The 18,109-nt window shown below is 38.6% G+C and overlaps 2 protein-coding genes across 3 annotated transcripts in view; both read left to right on the top strand.

The window, feature by feature from the left end:
- Positions 1 to 9,923, top strand: part of SERPINB11 (serpin family B member 11) — a 59,529-nt gene extending 49,606 nt beyond the window's left edge. For both annotated transcript variants that reach the window (XM_025886751.2, XM_073897963.1), the window contains 3 exons: positions 5,762 to 5,904; positions 6,822 to 6,977; positions 9,054 to 9,923. In XM_025886751.2, the coding sequence (XP_025742536.1) occupies positions 5,762 to 5,904; positions 6,822 to 6,977; positions 9,054 to 9,458 (704 nt within the window). In that variant the 3' untranslated portion in view covers positions 9,459 to 9,923. The remainder of the gene's footprint in view (positions 1 to 5,761; positions 5,905 to 6,821; positions 6,978 to 9,053) is intronic.
- Positions 9,924 to 12,707: 2,784 nt separating this feature from the next.
- Positions 12,708 to 18,109, top strand: part of SERPINB7 (serpin family B member 7) — a 71,380-nt gene continuing 65,978 nt past the window's right edge. The window contains exon 1 of the mRNA XM_073897962.1: positions 12,708 to 12,809. Coding sequence (XP_073754063.1) covers positions 12,708 to 12,809 — 102 coding nt within the window. The remainder of the gene's footprint in view (positions 12,810 to 18,109) is intronic.

The following is an 18,109-nucleotide window of genomic DNA, read 5'->3' as shown; positions in this document are numbered from 1 at the left end:
ACTGCAATGTAAACTTTATCATAAATCAGATGACCATATATGTATGAGTCTGTTTCTGGGTTCAGTGTGCTCCATCTATCTATTTATTCTCATGAAAATACCACAATTATAGTGGCTTTACAATACATCTTGATAGCCAGAAGTGTTAAGTTCGGTGTTGATCCTCTTCTGGGGCTGCCTTGACTTAGCTTGCTTGATTTTTTTGCATTCCATATAGATTTTATTTATTTATATTTGAGTATAGTTGATGCACAATGTTACATTAGTTGCAAGTGTACAACATAGTGATTCAAGTTTATACATTATGCTGTGTTCACCAACTGTCCCAATACATTGCTATTACAATATAGTTGACTATATCCCTTATGCTATGATTTTATTCCCTTGACTTATTCATTCCATAACTGGAAGCCTCTCTCTCCCTCTGCCTCCTCTCTGGCAACCATCAGTTTGTTCTCTGTATTTATAGGTCTGATTCTGCTCTTTGTTTATTCATTTGTAGTTGTTCTATGCAGTCATAAAAAGGATGAGATCATGCCATTTGTGACAACATGGATGGACCCAGAGGGTATGAATGCTGAGTGAAATAAGTCAGACTGAGAAAAGCAGATGCCATATGATTTCATCATAAATGGAATCCATACACATTTTAAAATCAACTTGTCAATTTTTGTTAAACATACTAGTTGAAATTTTAGTTGGAGTGATACATATAGAATCTATAGATTTGGAGAGAACAGGCATCTTTATAATACTCAGATTCTAATCCATTTCCATGAAGTTTACCTCTGTTTATTTAGGTCCTCTTTAATTTTTTTCAACGACATGTTGTATTTCTCTATGTTAATGTCTTGTATGTCTTTTGATAAATGGTTTTCAGATATTTGAAGTGTTTACCAAATTTTAACTAGTATCAATTATTTCAAATTTTATTTGTTGTTGATGTAGAAATATATAATTGACTTTCATATATTTACATTGCTGAATTCTCTTAATTCTGGTTTATAAATTATTTTAGATTTTCTATAAATATAATCATTTCCTCTTCAAACTTTCTTGCTTCTTTTCTTATTGTCTAGTGCCTGCAGTTGAATAGAAGTACTGATACTGGGTGTCCTTTTGTTATGTCTTGTTTCTGGATTTATATCTTGTTTCTGAATGGTTTTAATAATATATATTTAAGAATAATGTTTGTTGCAGGTATTTTTATGAATATATTTTTTTCAGATTAAGGAAGTTTCTTTCTATTTCTGGTTTGCTAAGAATTTTTGGCACAAATGACTAACCATATTATATTAAAGCCTTTTCTAAATCTATTGAGCTATGATTTTTCTTCTTTACTAGACTAATTTAATAAATTACATTAATTGATTTTTGGTGTTAAACCAACCTTTTAGCCCTACGATAAACCAAACTTGGTCATGGTATATTATACTTTTTGTGTATCACTGGGTTTGATTTCTTAACATTTTCCTTAGAGATTTTACACCTATGCTCATGAAAGAATTTGGCCTTAGTTTTTATTTATTGAAATATTCATGTTTCTCCTTTTTTTCTAATTTCCAAAAAAGAATTTATGTAAGGTTAGTATGCATTTTTCTCCTTTAAATATTTGGAAGAATTCACTGGTGACCCTCTATGCCTGGTGTTTTCTATGTAGGAATATTTTAATTAGAGATTTGATTTCTCTAGTAAATAGAGGCCTACATACATTTTCTGTTTTCTTTTTGTGTAAGTTTTTGAATTTTTTCTCAAGAAATATGTCCATTTTATCTGAATTTTCAAATGTATTAGCATAAAATTGCTCATAATAGCCTTGTTTTTATCTTCTTAATGTCTTTTGGATATATAATGTTGTCTTTTTATTCCTAGAAATCTAAATGGTGCATTTTTTCTTTTTTTCTTAGTTAGACTTATAATGGATTTATAGTTTTTTAGTCTTTTCAAAGAATTGATTTCTATTTTCTCTAATATAGATTTTTTTATTACATTAATATTTATGATTATCATTTATTTCCTTCTTCTTACTATCTTCATATTAAATTGCTATTCTTTTTCTAGTTTCTTGAGATGAACAATTGATTTTCAGACCATCTTTTTTTAATGTACACATTTAAGACAATGGCCTTCCTTCTAGGTATCACTTTAACTCCATCTCATAATTTTCCATTTGTTTTATTTCCACTATTATTCAGTCCAAAATATTTTCTAATTTTCATTGAGATTTCTTCTCTGAATCATGGGTTATTTAAAAGTGCTCTATTGGTTTCCAAAAATTTGGAAATTTTCTAGTTGTTTTTTAGTTACTAATTTTTAATTCAGTTCTTTTGTAATCAAAGAACATAATAATTCAATTATTTGAAATTTATTGAGACTTTTTTACAGCAAAATGTATGTTTCGATTTTGGTAAAATTTTCATGTGCACTTAAAGATAATGTGTATTCTTTAGTTATTGGGTGAGATGTTTAATTTTACAAGGCCAACTTTGTTAATTTTGATGTCTGTGTTTGCATATCCTTGCTTATTTTTTGTCTGCTTTTTTGTCATTTTCCGAGAAAGCTGTGTTAAAATCTTCCACTATGATTGTGGATTTTTCTGTTTCTCTTTTTAGTTATGTCCAGTTTTGCTGTATATATATTTTTGCATATTTTGAAGCTGTGTTATTAGGTGCATAGATATTAAATTTTGTTATCTTCTCAGTGGATCAGTTCTTTCTTCATTATGAAACACCTTTTCCACCTTGCCAGATCCTGAACTTCAATTATTTTTTCTTTAGCACTGAGAGACTATAAGTAGTTCTTAAATTCTTGGTTCACTTGCTGCTGTGTTTCTTCTTATCTAGGCTTGGGGCAACTTTTGAAACTTCATTATACTTTGAGGGAAAAATTGTCCAGAACTCTCTATTGAGCTCACCTGCCCAGGTTTTCTCCTGTCTCTGGGATCGTTACCCCTTCAGTGTTGGTTTCCTGCTTCTTTGAACTCTATTTTTGGTCTTCCCAACCCTCTCATGATGTTCTACTCAGCTTCTCTTGTCTCTTTTAGTCACTTTCTGCTCAGATTTTTGCATCTCCATTGCTTATGATTAGCAGTTGCTTCAGAAACAGTGCAGTGTAGAACTTAAAAAAAAATGTATTCAGCTTTCCTTACGGTTCTTGCCAGGGATATTTGTCTGCCATAAACCATACTCTTGTTGACTAAAAAAATCTCTTTACATCATTTTTTTATCTTTTAATAATTTCTCTGTTGATCTTTTATTAATTTCCCCTCCTTTTTTTCTTACAGAAAATTTGTTGAAGGAAATAGATATTTGCCTGCATTTTCTCATAGTCTAGATGATGATGATTACACCTTGAAATGTCATTTAATAATTTCTCCTGTTTTTATATTTCTCACGAGTTGGCAGTTAGACCTAGAAACTTGATAAGATTCTGGTGATTTTTGCTTGTGTGTTTGTTTTTTACCCTTGACAAATATGCTTCATTGGAGGTGTTGTGTTTCCATCAGGAAATAAATAATGTCTGGGCACCCTCCCTTTTGTATGACGCTAGTAGCCTTTGATGATAATTGCTTAGGTCCATTATTTCATTAGGGGTTATAAAGTTGTAGTATTCCAATTCTTGCATTACTTCTTTATAAGCTGGAATATTTCTACATAAGATACTTCTCCTCATAAATAAGTATTTGGTTATTCTAAGTACTGTTCATATGAGAAAAACAAAAAGAGAATGCTGGATTCTTTCTAATACCAATTTCAAAACTACCTTTTTTTTTCCCTCTAGCATCCTTTGAAAATAGCCAATGAGTTTTATTTTTTTTTTAAGACTTATGTATTTATTTGAGAAACAGGGGGAAGGCAGGGGCAGAGGGAGAGAGAATCTTAAGCAGACTCTGTACTGAGCATGGAGCCCATCATGGGGTTTGATCTCATAACCCTGAGATTACTATCTAAGCCAAAACCAGGAGTCAGTTGCTCAACCAGTACCACCCAGGTGCCCCAACCAATGAGTTTACTTTTAAAATATCCTTATAAATTCATAATTTTAAACATTCTGAGGTGTTTCAATTTATTGGCCCCTTTTAGTCAGGGATCACATCTTTATATTGGCTTCTAAGTCCTTTTGACACTTCCATGCAGAATTTGATAGCTTCCTTGCCTTCCAGTTTGACCAGATGTTCCAGGCTCATGCCCTGCTCCTGACCTAGAATTACTTACTTCTCAAGGGGATCCTGAATCATTTTAAAGAGAAATGATATTTAGAGACCATAATCTGGGTACAAGAGTACTCAGTGATACTGGCTTGGTTATTGTTTATAGGCCTTCTCAGTGAATACATTTTTTTTAGATGAAATACAGCATAATTTCTTACTGATATGGCCAGTTCAAATTCAGATTCATAGGATTTTTACTTAACACGCCCCTTTTTATATCTATTTCTCTTTTATCTTGTGTCAAAAATCCCAGATTCCAGTGTCACCAATATTACTGCAAAATCACATCATTCAACATAAACACGGTCTCAAAGTAACAATACTAATAGAATGTAACAGTAGGTTAAGATATTTTTTGCAGTTCTTTCTGTCCTTAGGATATATCTACCCAACTAGAGATGTACAGATTACCATGTTGAAATAACCTGTCTCTGTGTGGTTGTGCCACCAACTCATTGTACCAGTAGTTTCTGAGGTTTATGAATGTAAACAATCATAATACTTGGTACAGGAAAGAATTAAGTTTATTAAGTAACAAAATTAGGATGAAATAACATTAAAGTATTAAATTAGAGCTGATTGCATTTATGAAGAACATGTCAATTATTTATATTACTGAGCTTTATTCTTTATTCTCTTATTCTTTATCTTTATTCTCAGAGAAGAATAAAGACCATGTTTCTAACATATTCGTATCTTACTATTTCACTTACCAGTGATGAACTCTCAACAGTATTTTGTTGATTGATGGATTGATAGATGTTATTCAAGCTTAGTAATAGGCGACCAGATTAAAATATGTATTTATTTAATTCTTTGTATTAAGTTAGAAAATGCTTGGAAAGGTCTACAAATTTTTCAGATCTGTTACTTAGAACAGTAATGGAAAAATTAAGCTTAGAGTCTAATGTTCTGGATATCCCTATGTTTCCTGTTGTTAGATTATATTCCAAAAAGGTTTTATAAATTGCAGTGCACCAGAGTGCACCAAGAGGGCTTAGTGTTCAATCTGACTGGTATATCTAATTGTATATTTTTACAAATTCTGATTTTCAGATACGTATTTACTTTAAGTCTAGGTATATACTTGTGATACACTAATTGCTAGGACATTATAAGAACGAATGAGTCTTTTGAATACTTAAAATATTTGGATGTGGTGAGGTGCTGGTAAGTATAAAGCCTGATAAATATTAGAAGGAAGCCATAAGAGATTATTTATATTTTCTTAAATAAGCAGTAATGTATAGGAAAGCATTGGCTATAACTAGGTATAAGACAAATTGATCATTAGCTAATATACTAAACTACTCTCTAGATGCCATCTTCTGATTAGAAATAACAAAGTATTCAATTCTTGGACATAAACTTCATTTGGCAAGGACAGCCTCGATGGCCAGAAGATAAAGTAGTTCTCCTGGTATCTCAAATTTATAACTAGCCTTAAAAAAGAAATGGTTCCAAATTTCTAGTGACTATTCAACTCTCTGTTACTAATAAACCCAAGTTCAGATCCAAATACATTATCTGTTTTTTTTATTATTATTAAAGGAAAAGTCACAAACCTCTTTGGAAAGGGAACAATTGACCCTTCTTGTGTAATGGTCCTGGTGAACGCCATATATTTCAAAGGACAATGGCAAAATAAGTTCCAGGAAAGAGAGACAGTTCAAACCCCTTTTCAGCTAAGTGAGGTAAGTATTTTGTTTTCAGACTGATGATAAATTCCGAAGAATGCAATAATCATTTAAGGACGGTTTAGAAAGTTTTAGTGAAAGTACTGGCCTAGGTTTCCATAGGTTTCTTTAATTGTGTCTTTTATGAATTTTATTTTCATATTTCCTCATGAGGTGACAGTAACCTTCCTCACAGGGCACTGAACCAGAGCCTTTGGACGTGGGGGCCGCCCTGGGAGAGAAGAGAGCATGCTCTCTCTTCACTGTTCCCCGTCCACACATTCTTCCCACGTATGCTGTGGCTGTTTTCTCAGCACAACAAAACCGTCTAAATTATTCTTCTCCTAGAGAGTCTCCAATTGGATTAAAAAAGAAAATGATCCTGTGATGTCATTTTTCACATAAATCACTTTAGATGGTAATGTTAGCTTTGTTTTGGGGAAACATTATTGTTACTATACATATTATTATACATATATATTTTATATATAGATGATTATATATGTTATTTGAACTAGTTAGGCTCTAACAGTGACTTATTTTAAAATAAAAAATAACCTTTGCAAAGGAAAGTAATAAAGGGTTACTTTATTGTTTATATTTTCCCCATGCCTTTAGTTTTTTTTTTTTTTTAATTTTATTTATTTGACAGAGAGAGACACAGCGAGAGAGGAAACACAAGCAGGGGGACTGGGAGAGGGAGAAGCAGGCTTCCTGCAGAGCAGGGAGCCCGATGCGGGGCTCGATCCCAGGTACCTGGGACCATGACCTGAGTGAAGGCAGACGCTTAATGACTGAGCCACCCAGGTGCCCCATCCTTGCCTTTAGTGTTAATGCAAATATTCATCTTAGGCAAAAAAAAAATCATTGTACATACATGTTCACGCATATATGTAACTATTCTACCTAATTACAATCTTTTTTTAAAAAAATAGGGTAAAAGCGTATTTGTGGAAATGATGTATCAAACTGGAACATATAAATTAGCCTTCATAAAGGAACCGCAAATGCAAGTTCTTGAGCTGCCCTATGTTAACAACAAACTAAGCATGATTATTCTGCTTCCAGTAGGCACGGCCAGTCTAGAACAGGTAAAGAATGCTAATGTGCAGAGAAAGCATGTGTGCTCATACCCACCCTCCCAACTCTGTGTACCCCATGATGCTAGTGTGGTCAGCCCCGAATTCAGTCACATTCTGGGTTCAGTGGGATTGCCCCAGGGGCTGTGAGAGGGACCCTGGTCCCTGCCCTCAGGACAGTATATTTTGGGGGAATAATCCATTCTTATATCAAATAAGGCACAAGGAGGCCAAAGTGCCATCTTGTACAAATATCACACCTACTGGTTACTTGACACTTGGGAAACATGATTCTGTAGTAGTGAAACTGTAATGCTGCTTAGGGTCTTAGTCCACCGAAATCTGTTTAAGCCATCTTCCCTCTCAGGAGCAGTTTTTCCAGCCCAAATATGACATGCTTTCATGAGCTAGCCACCTTTATTAGCATCCTGGTTTTGTGGGGGAAATGAGTGCCATAGCCCCTGAGAACAGGTCATGGTGGTGGCAGGAGTTTGGGTCTAAGCCCCTCTCCCTGGCTGTAGCCAATGCTGCCCGGCACAGAAGCAGGCAAGCCACTGATAAAGAGTAACTACACTTCCTCCCCGGCCTTGCTGGGACTTCCCAGTGCTCTGCTGGAAGGACAACACTTTCTTGGGAGACCAGCTGTGCTTCTGGGATCTTGGGGAAGCTGACCTATGCCCACGGATGGGATGGCCACAGTCAGGGCTTTCTAAGTCAGGGAGTACCTGCTTGAGGTTAAACAATGTGGCACATGTGGGTGGGGGATAGGGAAGGTTTCTTGAAACACCTGAGTTGGGATGTATGCATTTGGACCTCTAGGAAGAGAAGCATTGCCATGGCCATGAGAACTGGTGTGGCCAATTCAGAGGGGCTTGGACTTCTGGTTGCCTGTGGTGGGCTGCCGTGGGATGATATTTGGAGGCAGACAGCATTTTGAAAGCAGTTTAGAAGAGGTCTTTATCAGCTTGTGATACATTCATTTATTTGTTCATTTATTCATTTATATACCAAACATTGAGTGTTTATGCTGAGAATTCTAGGGGGTTCTAGAACACCAACAAATGCGTGGTTCCAATACAGAGTTCTAAATATCATGTAACAAATGCCATGATAAACTGCCGAAAGTCCTGGGGAAGTAGAGAGAGTAGAGGGTAGAGAATGAGGAAATCAGGAAGGCTCCTCACAGAATAATCTCGATGCCTCACTGGAGAAGTAGCAGTTGAATAGGTGGAACAAGCCTAGTCTGTTGTTCTCACCAGAGCAAAGAGCACATGCCAATGCCTTAGGGGTATGAGGCCGCGAAGTGGATTTGTGATATGAAGTCATGGTAACTTGGATTAGGGCAGAAAAGGACGAAAGGAAAAGATGGAAAAACCACCTTTACTTTATGTCTGATTGTATATTGTCAGGATGGAGAGAAGGTGACCAAAAGTTTTCAACTTTCATATTTGAATGATGGGGTTTTGGATGCCGTTTTGGAGCCGTGGGGAGGGCTGGCTGCAGGGTTTCAAATGCCTAAGGGGAGAGCTTACACAAAATTGTAGCACTGGGTGGAGGATGAGAAGCCGGGATGTGAGGCTGCATGGCCAGGTGGAGGCATGAAGGGGCGTGTAGAGCTGGGCTTCCAGGGAATAGCGGAGAAGGAACGGAGGGAAGTGAAGCAGAGCAGAGCAAGGGGGTGCTGGCGTCACAGAAGCAAGTTCATAAAAGAGGGTGCAACAGAATGTTTCAGGCTTGAGAACCAAGGAGAAATGGCGAATTCACCCAGGACACACCTGGACTCCAGAGGCAAGAGAGGGAGTATAGGTGGAGCCTACACACTGAGGGAGTTAAGGCAGAAGACCGTAGGACACACATTTGAGGCACTGACTTATGAAACATGGACCAAAGGTAGACAGTAGGACAGGGAAGGTGTGGCTGAGTGTGAGATTCTGTTTCTTTTTTCCAGATGGGGCTGGAACACATTTTCAAAGTAGAAAAGAAAGCGATACATTGAATAATTCACATTGGGAATTATAAAACAAACAGCATTTAATGCAGAGAGCACGCATTTGGCTCATGTGGACCCATCTGTGTTCTGTCTCTCAGGTAGAGAAGCAGCTGAACATGAAGACGTTTCACGAGTGGACCAGCTCTGCTAACATGGTGGAGAGGGAAGTTGAAGTACACATCCCCAGATTCAAACTTGCAATCAAGTATGAGCTGAGTTCCCTGCTAAATTCCCTGGGCATGACGGATATCTTCAACGAGATCAAAGCTGACCTTTCTGGAATATCACCAGGTGATGGCCTGTATTTATCAAAGGTCATCCACAAGTCCTATGTGGATGTCAACGAAGAGGGCACCGAGGCGGCAGCAGCCACAGGGGACAGCTTCCTTGTGAAAAGACTCCCCATCCGGGCTCGGTTCCTGGCGAACCACCCATTCCTGTTCTTCATAAGGCACAGCCATACCAACACGATCCTCTTCTGTGGCAAGCTCGCCTCTCCCTAAACAAACGGGCTTGAGCAAGGCTCAGAGGAGGGGCAGGGACAAACCCATGACTAAAAGCACTTCATCCCCCACATACCTCTGTACCTCACTTCACTCATCTGCAAAATGGGTCTGGGATCTCTCTCAACCTGTACCTTGAATTGGTGAACCTTAAGATTATGGAAATCATGGAAGAAGGTACATTTACAAAAAAGCTCCTCTAGTCCTCTTATCTTTGGAGCCTCATTTAAGTGCTATCTGGGTGACATAATCAAGTCAGTGAGACTCATTTTAAAGGGTTAGATTTGTTTGACTTCTGTATATCCATAAGCTCTTGAAAAAGTGACCAATCTACCTTCAGAAAACCAATTCGAGGACTTCAACTGTGATGGGATTTTTAAATATTGTAATTTTCCTTGCATGCATAGATACAACATCATGAATTTTAGTTCAAAATTCTGTATTCGCTATAATAAATACATAAAATGCCTTCAATTCTTTAAAGATTTTTAATATACCACAGCAATTAAATGACTTATGAACGGAGATGAATAAGGAGCAGTCTAATTCAGTGAACATTTTCTTGGAATTTTTGGCCCAATATTTTCAGTCCTAAATTGAATTATGGATTTTTCTTTTTGCCTCCCTCCCTCCCTTCCTTTGTTCCTTCCTTCTTTCCTTCATTCATTTTCCTCTGTCCTTCCTTTCCTCCCTCCCACTTCTCCTACCTTCCTCTCTCTCCCTCCCTCCCTCCCTCTCTCTTTTTTTTTCAATAATGCAGTGAGTAAAAGTTCAGAATAGCAAAAAACAGAAATCAGATTTTTATTAAAAAGGGATTTTTATTTTTAAAATTTGAAAAAACTTCTTAAAAAGAAATCCTTATTTTCTACTCAAGATAACATGAGGTGATAATCAGATAATAAAGGCCATGGTACATTTATTGCCTTCTCAGTGCCCTCTTGGTAAGTACTTCCTTCCAGAACTCTGTCAGAGATGTGAGCAAAGCAGAGGGGAATCCCCTCAATTCTTTCTTCCCTAACCCTATCTTGGAAGAGGCAGTCTAAAATCAGCCACTGCTTCGCTCCCGAGGTGCTGGGACACCCTCTTTTACTATTGACAGTGGTGGTAGCTGATAATAGCTTTTCTTTCCCGTCAGGGCACTGAAGGGTGGGGCTGACTTTACTCTCTAATAATAAAGATAAAGTAGCTGTACGTGCTATTCTAGTGATCCTTTATAAGCTCATGCTTTATAAGCCACCTTGGCCTACTTCACAGAATACCCCAGTAGTCCCCGGGCACAGTGGGTTTAACTGTGGAACAATGGAGAGACTTGAAGCAACAGTGATGGGTGGAGAAAAATAAGAGTTGTATCTTGGCATCTACTTCTCACTTTAATCATCCTGAAGAGACAGTGAATGGAACCAGTCCAGTGAATGCTGGGTCCTTCGACATGAACCTGGCATGTGCTGTGCAGGAGCACGGAGGTATCACATGGACCAAGCGCCTTGGGCATGACCATAGCCGCGCTGCATGGCACTCATTTGGCTTGGCCTCCATCTGTTAAAAAGACTCAGAATGACTGCCCATTCCCAGGTTGCAGTCATAGAACCTTAGAGTCCTCTTGAAGGGATGAGAACTGAGCTGATGGTCATCATTTAGAGTCAAAGCAGAGAACACTTCACACAGATGGGCCTTCAGAAGTACCAGTGTGGGTGCTGAGCTAGGAAAGGAGGACTTGGAGAGACAGCAACTAAATCAGCCCCTGAGAGCACACTGGGAGGGGCGCTAGAGTCAGGATCCTGAGCCTCTTTGTAGGATGGAGCCAAGAGCTTTTTAGGGCACCCAGCTGGGATGGGGAGAGCACGGCTATTTTCACTTTTCAAAGAGCTAATATTATATGTCAATTATATCTCAAAGAAAATATGGGCAAGGGACCTGGATAGACATTTCTCCAAAGAAGACATCCAAATGGCCAACAGGTACACGAAAAGATATTCAGTATCACTAATTATCAGGGAAATGCAAATCAAAACCACAATGAGGTATCACCTCACACTTGTTAGGAAAAGAAAAAGACAGAACAAGTGTTGGCAAGGATGTAAATAAAAAGGAACCCTTATGCATTGTCGGTGAGAATGTAAATTGGTTCAGCCATTACTGACCACAGTACAGAGGTTCCTCAGAAAATTAAAAATAGGACTACTATATGATCCAGCAATCTCGTTTCTGAGTACATATCCAGTGAAAATGAAATCAGTATATGGAAGAGATATCTGCACTCCCATGTTTATTGCAGCATTATTTACAATAGCCAAGAGAGGAAAACAACCCAACTGTCCATCACTTAGAGCCACGAAACTATTCAATATTACACCATGCTGGAGAAGACATGTCCATATACGTCTGTCTAATCAGATAGGAGGTACAGCACAAAGAGTGACCCCTAATGTAAACTGTGGATTTTAGTTAATAACAATGTATCTAAGTAATTACCAATTTAATAATAATAGTAAATGTATTGGCTCATTGGTTACTGTAACAAATGTATGACATTAATGCCAGATGTTAATAATGGGGAATTTGGGAGGGGCCCCAAAGGAGGTAAGTGGGAAGTCTTTTTGCTCAATTTTTCTATAAACCTAAAACCGCTCCAAAAAAGTTAAAGACTAGTAATTTTTTTTAAAAAGGAAGTAGGGAGGAAAAATCTCCTTTAGCTGGATTTCAAAAACAAAAAAGTCTTTACTTTTTTCTTAGATGTTTTTGATAGTCTTTTTTTCCACTTCTGTCAGTTTTATTCCCTTTCATACTTAAAAGCTCTTCTGAGTTTGTTAGTGGTCTTTTTTCCCCTTCTTATTTCAAGAACACTGAGCCTCCAGATGAGTGTTTGATATACACAATGTCACAGCGACTCATACCGAATTACTGCTTTCCTAACCACGTTCACAACCACTGCTCAATGCACAGGGAAGCCTGGTATTTCCCCATGGCCAGTAAATAGCATCAAACCAAAATCTGAGTCATTGTGCATCAGTGGGGCATACAACGTCAAACTTTTCTTGGGTCTCTTTGCTCTGAGTGGCCTCCTCCATATGAAATTGCTGCAAAATTAAAGGGCAAAGTGAGAAAAAATCACCACCTCGATAGTGGTCCAGAGAGATTTGTCTGTGTATTTACTGGTAAGTATAGCTCTTTCCCTTTACTTCTAAATCTGTCATTTTTTTTTCTCAGAAATTTTCAGGAGCAGAATGGAATGGCAGAAATGAAGACTTAATGGAGACCACCTTGGAGGGAAATCCCCACCCTCAAACTTCTGTATTGAGGAATCTAGCTCCTTCTCCCTGTGCCTGGATTAATGGGGTGACTATAATCCTGGTATGACTGGCTCAGGCGTGGCTTACTTCTGTTGCCCTTGTGTGATAATCAGTAGCTTCCTATTTCACACTCAAAAGTGTCCTGGCTTGGATGATTAGTTATATGGCTTTCCCACGTTACTGGTACTGGATATTATGTCATGGTCTGAGGTCATCCTATCGAGTTAGTTACCTAAGGCAACAGAGAAGGAGCTGCTGGTAGGAAGCTCCAGTTCTCCTGGTAACAATAACACTGATGCTTGACCAGCTCTCAATCTTTGCCTTAGTGTCCCATGTTCCTTTGATTCTCTTCCTGAGAGTGCCATCCCTCTTCTTACTCTGGGGTCTTTCTGGGGGTAGTTACTCATTGTATGTCTTATTCTGGGAGAAGCTTCTCCTTTTATTTCTTTCCATTGGTGGCACTTGTTTCTTCTTTGTGTCAGTAGAGAAAGCAGAGCTCAATGGGGGCACCCAGGCTACCCTCAACCAGACCCAAAAAGGCACATATACCTCCAGCCAACACCAGATTTGCTGCCCAAGAGTGAGTCACTTTAAAAGACTTTTGTCATTTCATTATTCATTGATACCCTGGTTTATTTCTTGAAGAAATATTTCTTGAGCATCTACTAAGTTCTAGGCCCCATATTAAACCGTATGTATATATAACGAATACCAAAAAAGTCTCAATACTTGTCTTCATGAACAGAGAAGACAGACTTCAGAACAGTAATGACACCTGGGTGCTGGGCACTGTGAGAAGGCTGTTACAGGCAAGGACAAGTGATGAGGATGGAGTTACGGGGTGGGGGCCTCCAAGTGGGGAGCCCTGTAGCCATTTCAGGGAATGAGGACTTTCTTCTGAGAAAAATGACTTGATCAGATTAGCATTCTGGAAACATCACTTGGGCTTCCAGATGGCCATCTTTATAGTGGGAAAGATGCATTACAAGCTACATAAAATACATCACAAAGGAGCATTTTCCATGTTAATAATCATTTTGGCAGAACTAGAAGAGTTTAGAGGTGTAGGCACAATGACTGCTCATGGTTTATTTTGGTTATATATAGATAGCATCTTTGACAATTTCGGTGTAATAGTGAAGGCGCCATTGAGATGCTAAACTGGGTGATGGAATTGTCCAGTAATGTGGATGTGAGTCAGAGTCACCCACCCACAACAGCTCTGAGATGTCCATGCCAAGAATTCCCCGGTCTAGTCCCCAAGCATCTTTGACTATCAACGTGGAAAAGACTGTGTTAAGAGGCAATAAGGTTATTGGCTGACATTTACCAGACTGGGATTTGGCAGGGTTTCCAGGTTCTACATGTGATCTATGGAATTTTTTTTTTTAAATACTCCTTTCTGTTAACGAAATCTTTGTAAGGTCTTATAGAGCATACACTGGACTAACAGACTCTTTCTGCACTTGATCTCACTGGTTGTTGTGGGTCCTTCAGAATCCCCTTACTTCCATAGTGCCCCACATCCTCTCTGAGATTCCCCACTATTCCCTTCCTTGTGGTTGGATAAGTGTGGAATCTGCTCCCCTCTCTGGTGCCCCAGAAGCCACCTGTGATGTCACCAACAGGTCTGCGAAAGTGCTACCCTCTGTTGGTGCTGTGTCCAGAACTGCATTGGATCAAGTGTCCTTGAGTTCCTGGATCTGCTGCTTCTGCCCCAGTGGGCCCAAGAATTTCATGTGAGGAGACAGTGCAGCGCTTGCAGTGGAAGCTGGGGTCGGAAAACTCTTGCTACCTGTCTGCTGTATCCCATCATCATTCCCAAGCAGGGCTGTGTTGCTCTCCCAGTCTTGTTCAAGGATGATGCAGAGGCTATTTGAACTGTCCCATGAAGCTTTTCTGCCCTGGGACTCAGACTCAGGTATGAGGGAACATGACCTGAGCATACAGGGGGGCTGCTTGTACAATTGTCCTTTATCTGAGAACCTGAGCCACTGTCCTTGGGTCATGGACACCCCAACTCTCCTCCTGAACATGAATTCTTTCCAGGATGCTCCCTGGTTCCTCATGCAGATAGGCTCCAGTCGGCTCCCTTATCACTTCTTCGTATGTGTCCATGCCACCCAAATTCCTGTGTGGGCCACAGGTCCATCTGGGACCCTGGCCACGTTCCTAGTCTTCACTTCCAGATGTCAGCCTCCAAACTTCTAACTTGCAACCTTATTACACGCTTGCAATCCCTCTTCTCTATTTTGCTTTTCCCCTTAGCACTTACCACTCTCATATATTTTATTTGTTTATTTTGTTTATTGACAGTCTCCTCTAGTATGTGAACGTCATAAGGGCCATTTTTTTTTTTAATCTTTTTTGGCTGTCTCAGTGCCAATAAGGCCTAGAGCATAATAGTTGCTCAATAGATATCAGTAGAATCAGTTAAGGAATTAATTCCTTAAATACTTCAGTGTTCTGAGTGTCTACTATGTTCAGCATTCATTGGTCTGAGTGATACATGCTAGATGGGGACTAATGCAGTGAACTTGGCCCAGAGCTCTTCTGACAATTCTAATAGGATTGTTCTATAGTTAAATGAAGGTGACCCCAGGCTACAATGTGGGAAAACCTTTTGTTTCTGCATTCACAGTCTCTTCGGATAAAGAAGATGAAAGAGCCTATATACTCCCACATGAGGTGGTTTAAGATACACTTTGTGTTGAGCTGGGTTCCCCAGAACATCTAAGCCACAGTTTAGGAGACTCAGTGACCACTTAGGTCAGCTGACCCACTGCAATGATGCTTACAAGTGGAAGAGAAAGTCTAACCTGTCTGAGTTCAAGGTGTTGATACATTGGGAGCTGAACAGTTTAGTGGTTGCCAGCTTGTTAGGATACCACTCAAATTAACTAAAATTGTTAAGGATGGTCAAGAGTCTTCTGGCATCTCCAAAACAAAGTGTCATCGTGTTATATAATGTAACCAGATTTTCCAATTACAGCTAAATTTTATTCAGCTTTTATACTAAGTTACAACCTCTTTGTTAACCACTGTGTCTTGGGTTCGTCCTGATGGTTGAGACGATAACATGAGGTGCATATAAAACATAATCTGCGCTTGTGGGAGACCATGATGACAACAATGGCGATTAGAACTAACATTTATTGAGGCATTACTATATGCCAGGCACCATTTTAAGTATTTTACCAGTTTGATCTCCACAAATGTATGTGAGGACACTTGGTTACTTGGACTGAGACTTAGAGAATGTCAGTAACCTGCCTGAAGTCCCACTGTTGGTAGTAGAGCCAAGATTGGAGCCCAAGCAGCTTGACTTCAGAGTCTGTGTTCTGTCCTCTGCACCGTTGTTATAACGGCACTTGGTACTTTTGTGAAAGTTGGAGGGAGCGTTAGATTGGCAATTTAGAGGCCTGGGTTCTACCTCTGCGTCTGCCGCAGCTCCTCTTAAACTGGGTAATCCCTAAACACTGAGCTGACTGACACTTGCTTAAGGGCTGTAGATGTGTTGCTGCAGCTCCCTATCCCATCACTAGATGGCAGACGTGGTGGGAGGGAGCGGAGGGTGTGGTAGATGTATAGCATTTAATTTGTAAATCTCATCCTGTATCCTACTGGTAAAGTAGTTTATGGGCTATTTCAGTCAGGCAATATAAATATTTATTATGTTTATACTCATTACATTTCTGTCAGTTTGTATTTAATAGTTCCATTTGTCCTGTTTGTTCAATGTATACAGTAGCTACAAAAGGAACATAAATCAGATAGCAGGGAATTTGGCTGCCTTATTCATGACAATGACTACAACAGTATCTGGCCTATAATCAGGACTCAACAATATTTGAGATTTTCTTTTCTTTTTTCATGTTGTAAGGATTTCATTTTCCTTTTTGTTTGGAACAAATGTTAGTGTTATAGAAAAGTTGCAAACATATTGCAAAGATTTGCCTTATATCCCTCACTCCATTTCCCGTAATGTTAACATCTTACATTACCTTAGTAGAGAGATCACGAATAAAAAATTGACATTGGTACAGCCTTATTGACTAAACTACAAACCTTATTTGAATTCTACCCATTTTTTCTACTAATGTCCTTTTTCTGTTCTGGGACCATACTCTTCAGGGTTTCACCTTGCATTTAGTTATTATTTTTCTTAGTCTCCTCCAGTCTGTGAAAGTTCCTTGGTTTTTCTTGGTGTTTTGTGACCTTGACAGTTTTTATTGATCCATTCATTTACAGAATGTCCATTAGTTTGGATCTGTCCAATGTATTCTCCTAATTGGAGTGAGATGATGTATCTTGGGCAAGAAAACCAGAAGAATGATGCTGTGTCCTTGTCTGTGCACCACATCTGGGTGTTCATGATATTGATACGTCTTACTGCTGGTGACGTTTACCTTGATCACTTGGATAATGTGATGGTTGCTAGGTTTCTCCATTGTAAAGTTACTTTTTTATACCATTGTAGTTAATAAATACCTTTGAGGAGAGTTTTTGAAGACAATGCAAATCTTGTATCTCCTCAAACTTTGCCCACAAAGTTTAGTGTTTTTTCTGCTCTCCATTACTCACTCTGTTATCCACTTGGCCAAATTGTTGTACTCTTGGCCTTATTTTTCATTCTTATATGACTCCTGGGTACTTACAATGGAGTGTGGATAAGAGACATTGGAATATGCATATACTACTACTTACTGACTGGTTCAGATAAAGTTTTTTTTACTGATGTATAATTAAATTATTAAATTCCCCAACTGGACCTGTCTAGACCCCACTTTGGATATTTTTAAGGTGAGAAACTATGCTCTGAAAAAAATATTGGAAGCAAATTTCAACAGTAATTAATGGAATAGGATCTACCCTCTTAAATCCATTGAAAATGTAAAGAGACATTGTATTTATAAAAATTTATCCAGTGGTAGAAACATTAGAAATTATAGGTAATCATAAAGAAAAAAAACTCATTAATTCTTCCCTTAACTCTAACCTTTGTTAAGATTATGCCAATATCCTTCAGAATTTTCATATATATATTTAAATTTCTATTTTAAAAAAGATCATATTGCATGTCATGTTAAACCTAATTTATGTACTTACTATGTTAAGTAATTCTTTTTTTTTTTTTAAAGATTTTATTTATTTGGCAGGGAGAGACACAGCGAGAGAGGGAACACAAGCCGGGGAAGTGGGGGAGGGAGAAGCAGGCTTCCCGCTGAGCAGGGAGCCAGATGCGGGGCTCCATCCCAGGACCCTGGGACCATGACCTGAGCCGAAGGCAGACGCTTAACAACTGAGCCCCCCAGGCGCCCCACACTGTGCTGTTCTTAAGAATTATTTAACATAGGGGTG

Source organism: Callorhinus ursinus, unplaced genomic scaffold, assembly GCF_003265705.2.
Source record: "Callorhinus ursinus isolate GAN/ISIS: 27379988/994484 unplaced genomic scaffold, GSC_fseal_2.0 scaffold11, whole genome shotgun sequence".
NCBI classification, from domain to species: Eukaryota; Metazoa; Chordata; class Mammalia; order Carnivora; family Otariidae; genus Callorhinus; species Callorhinus ursinus.
Note: the sequence above shows the minus strand (reverse complement) of the source record. Positions and strands in the feature narration are given on the sequence as shown.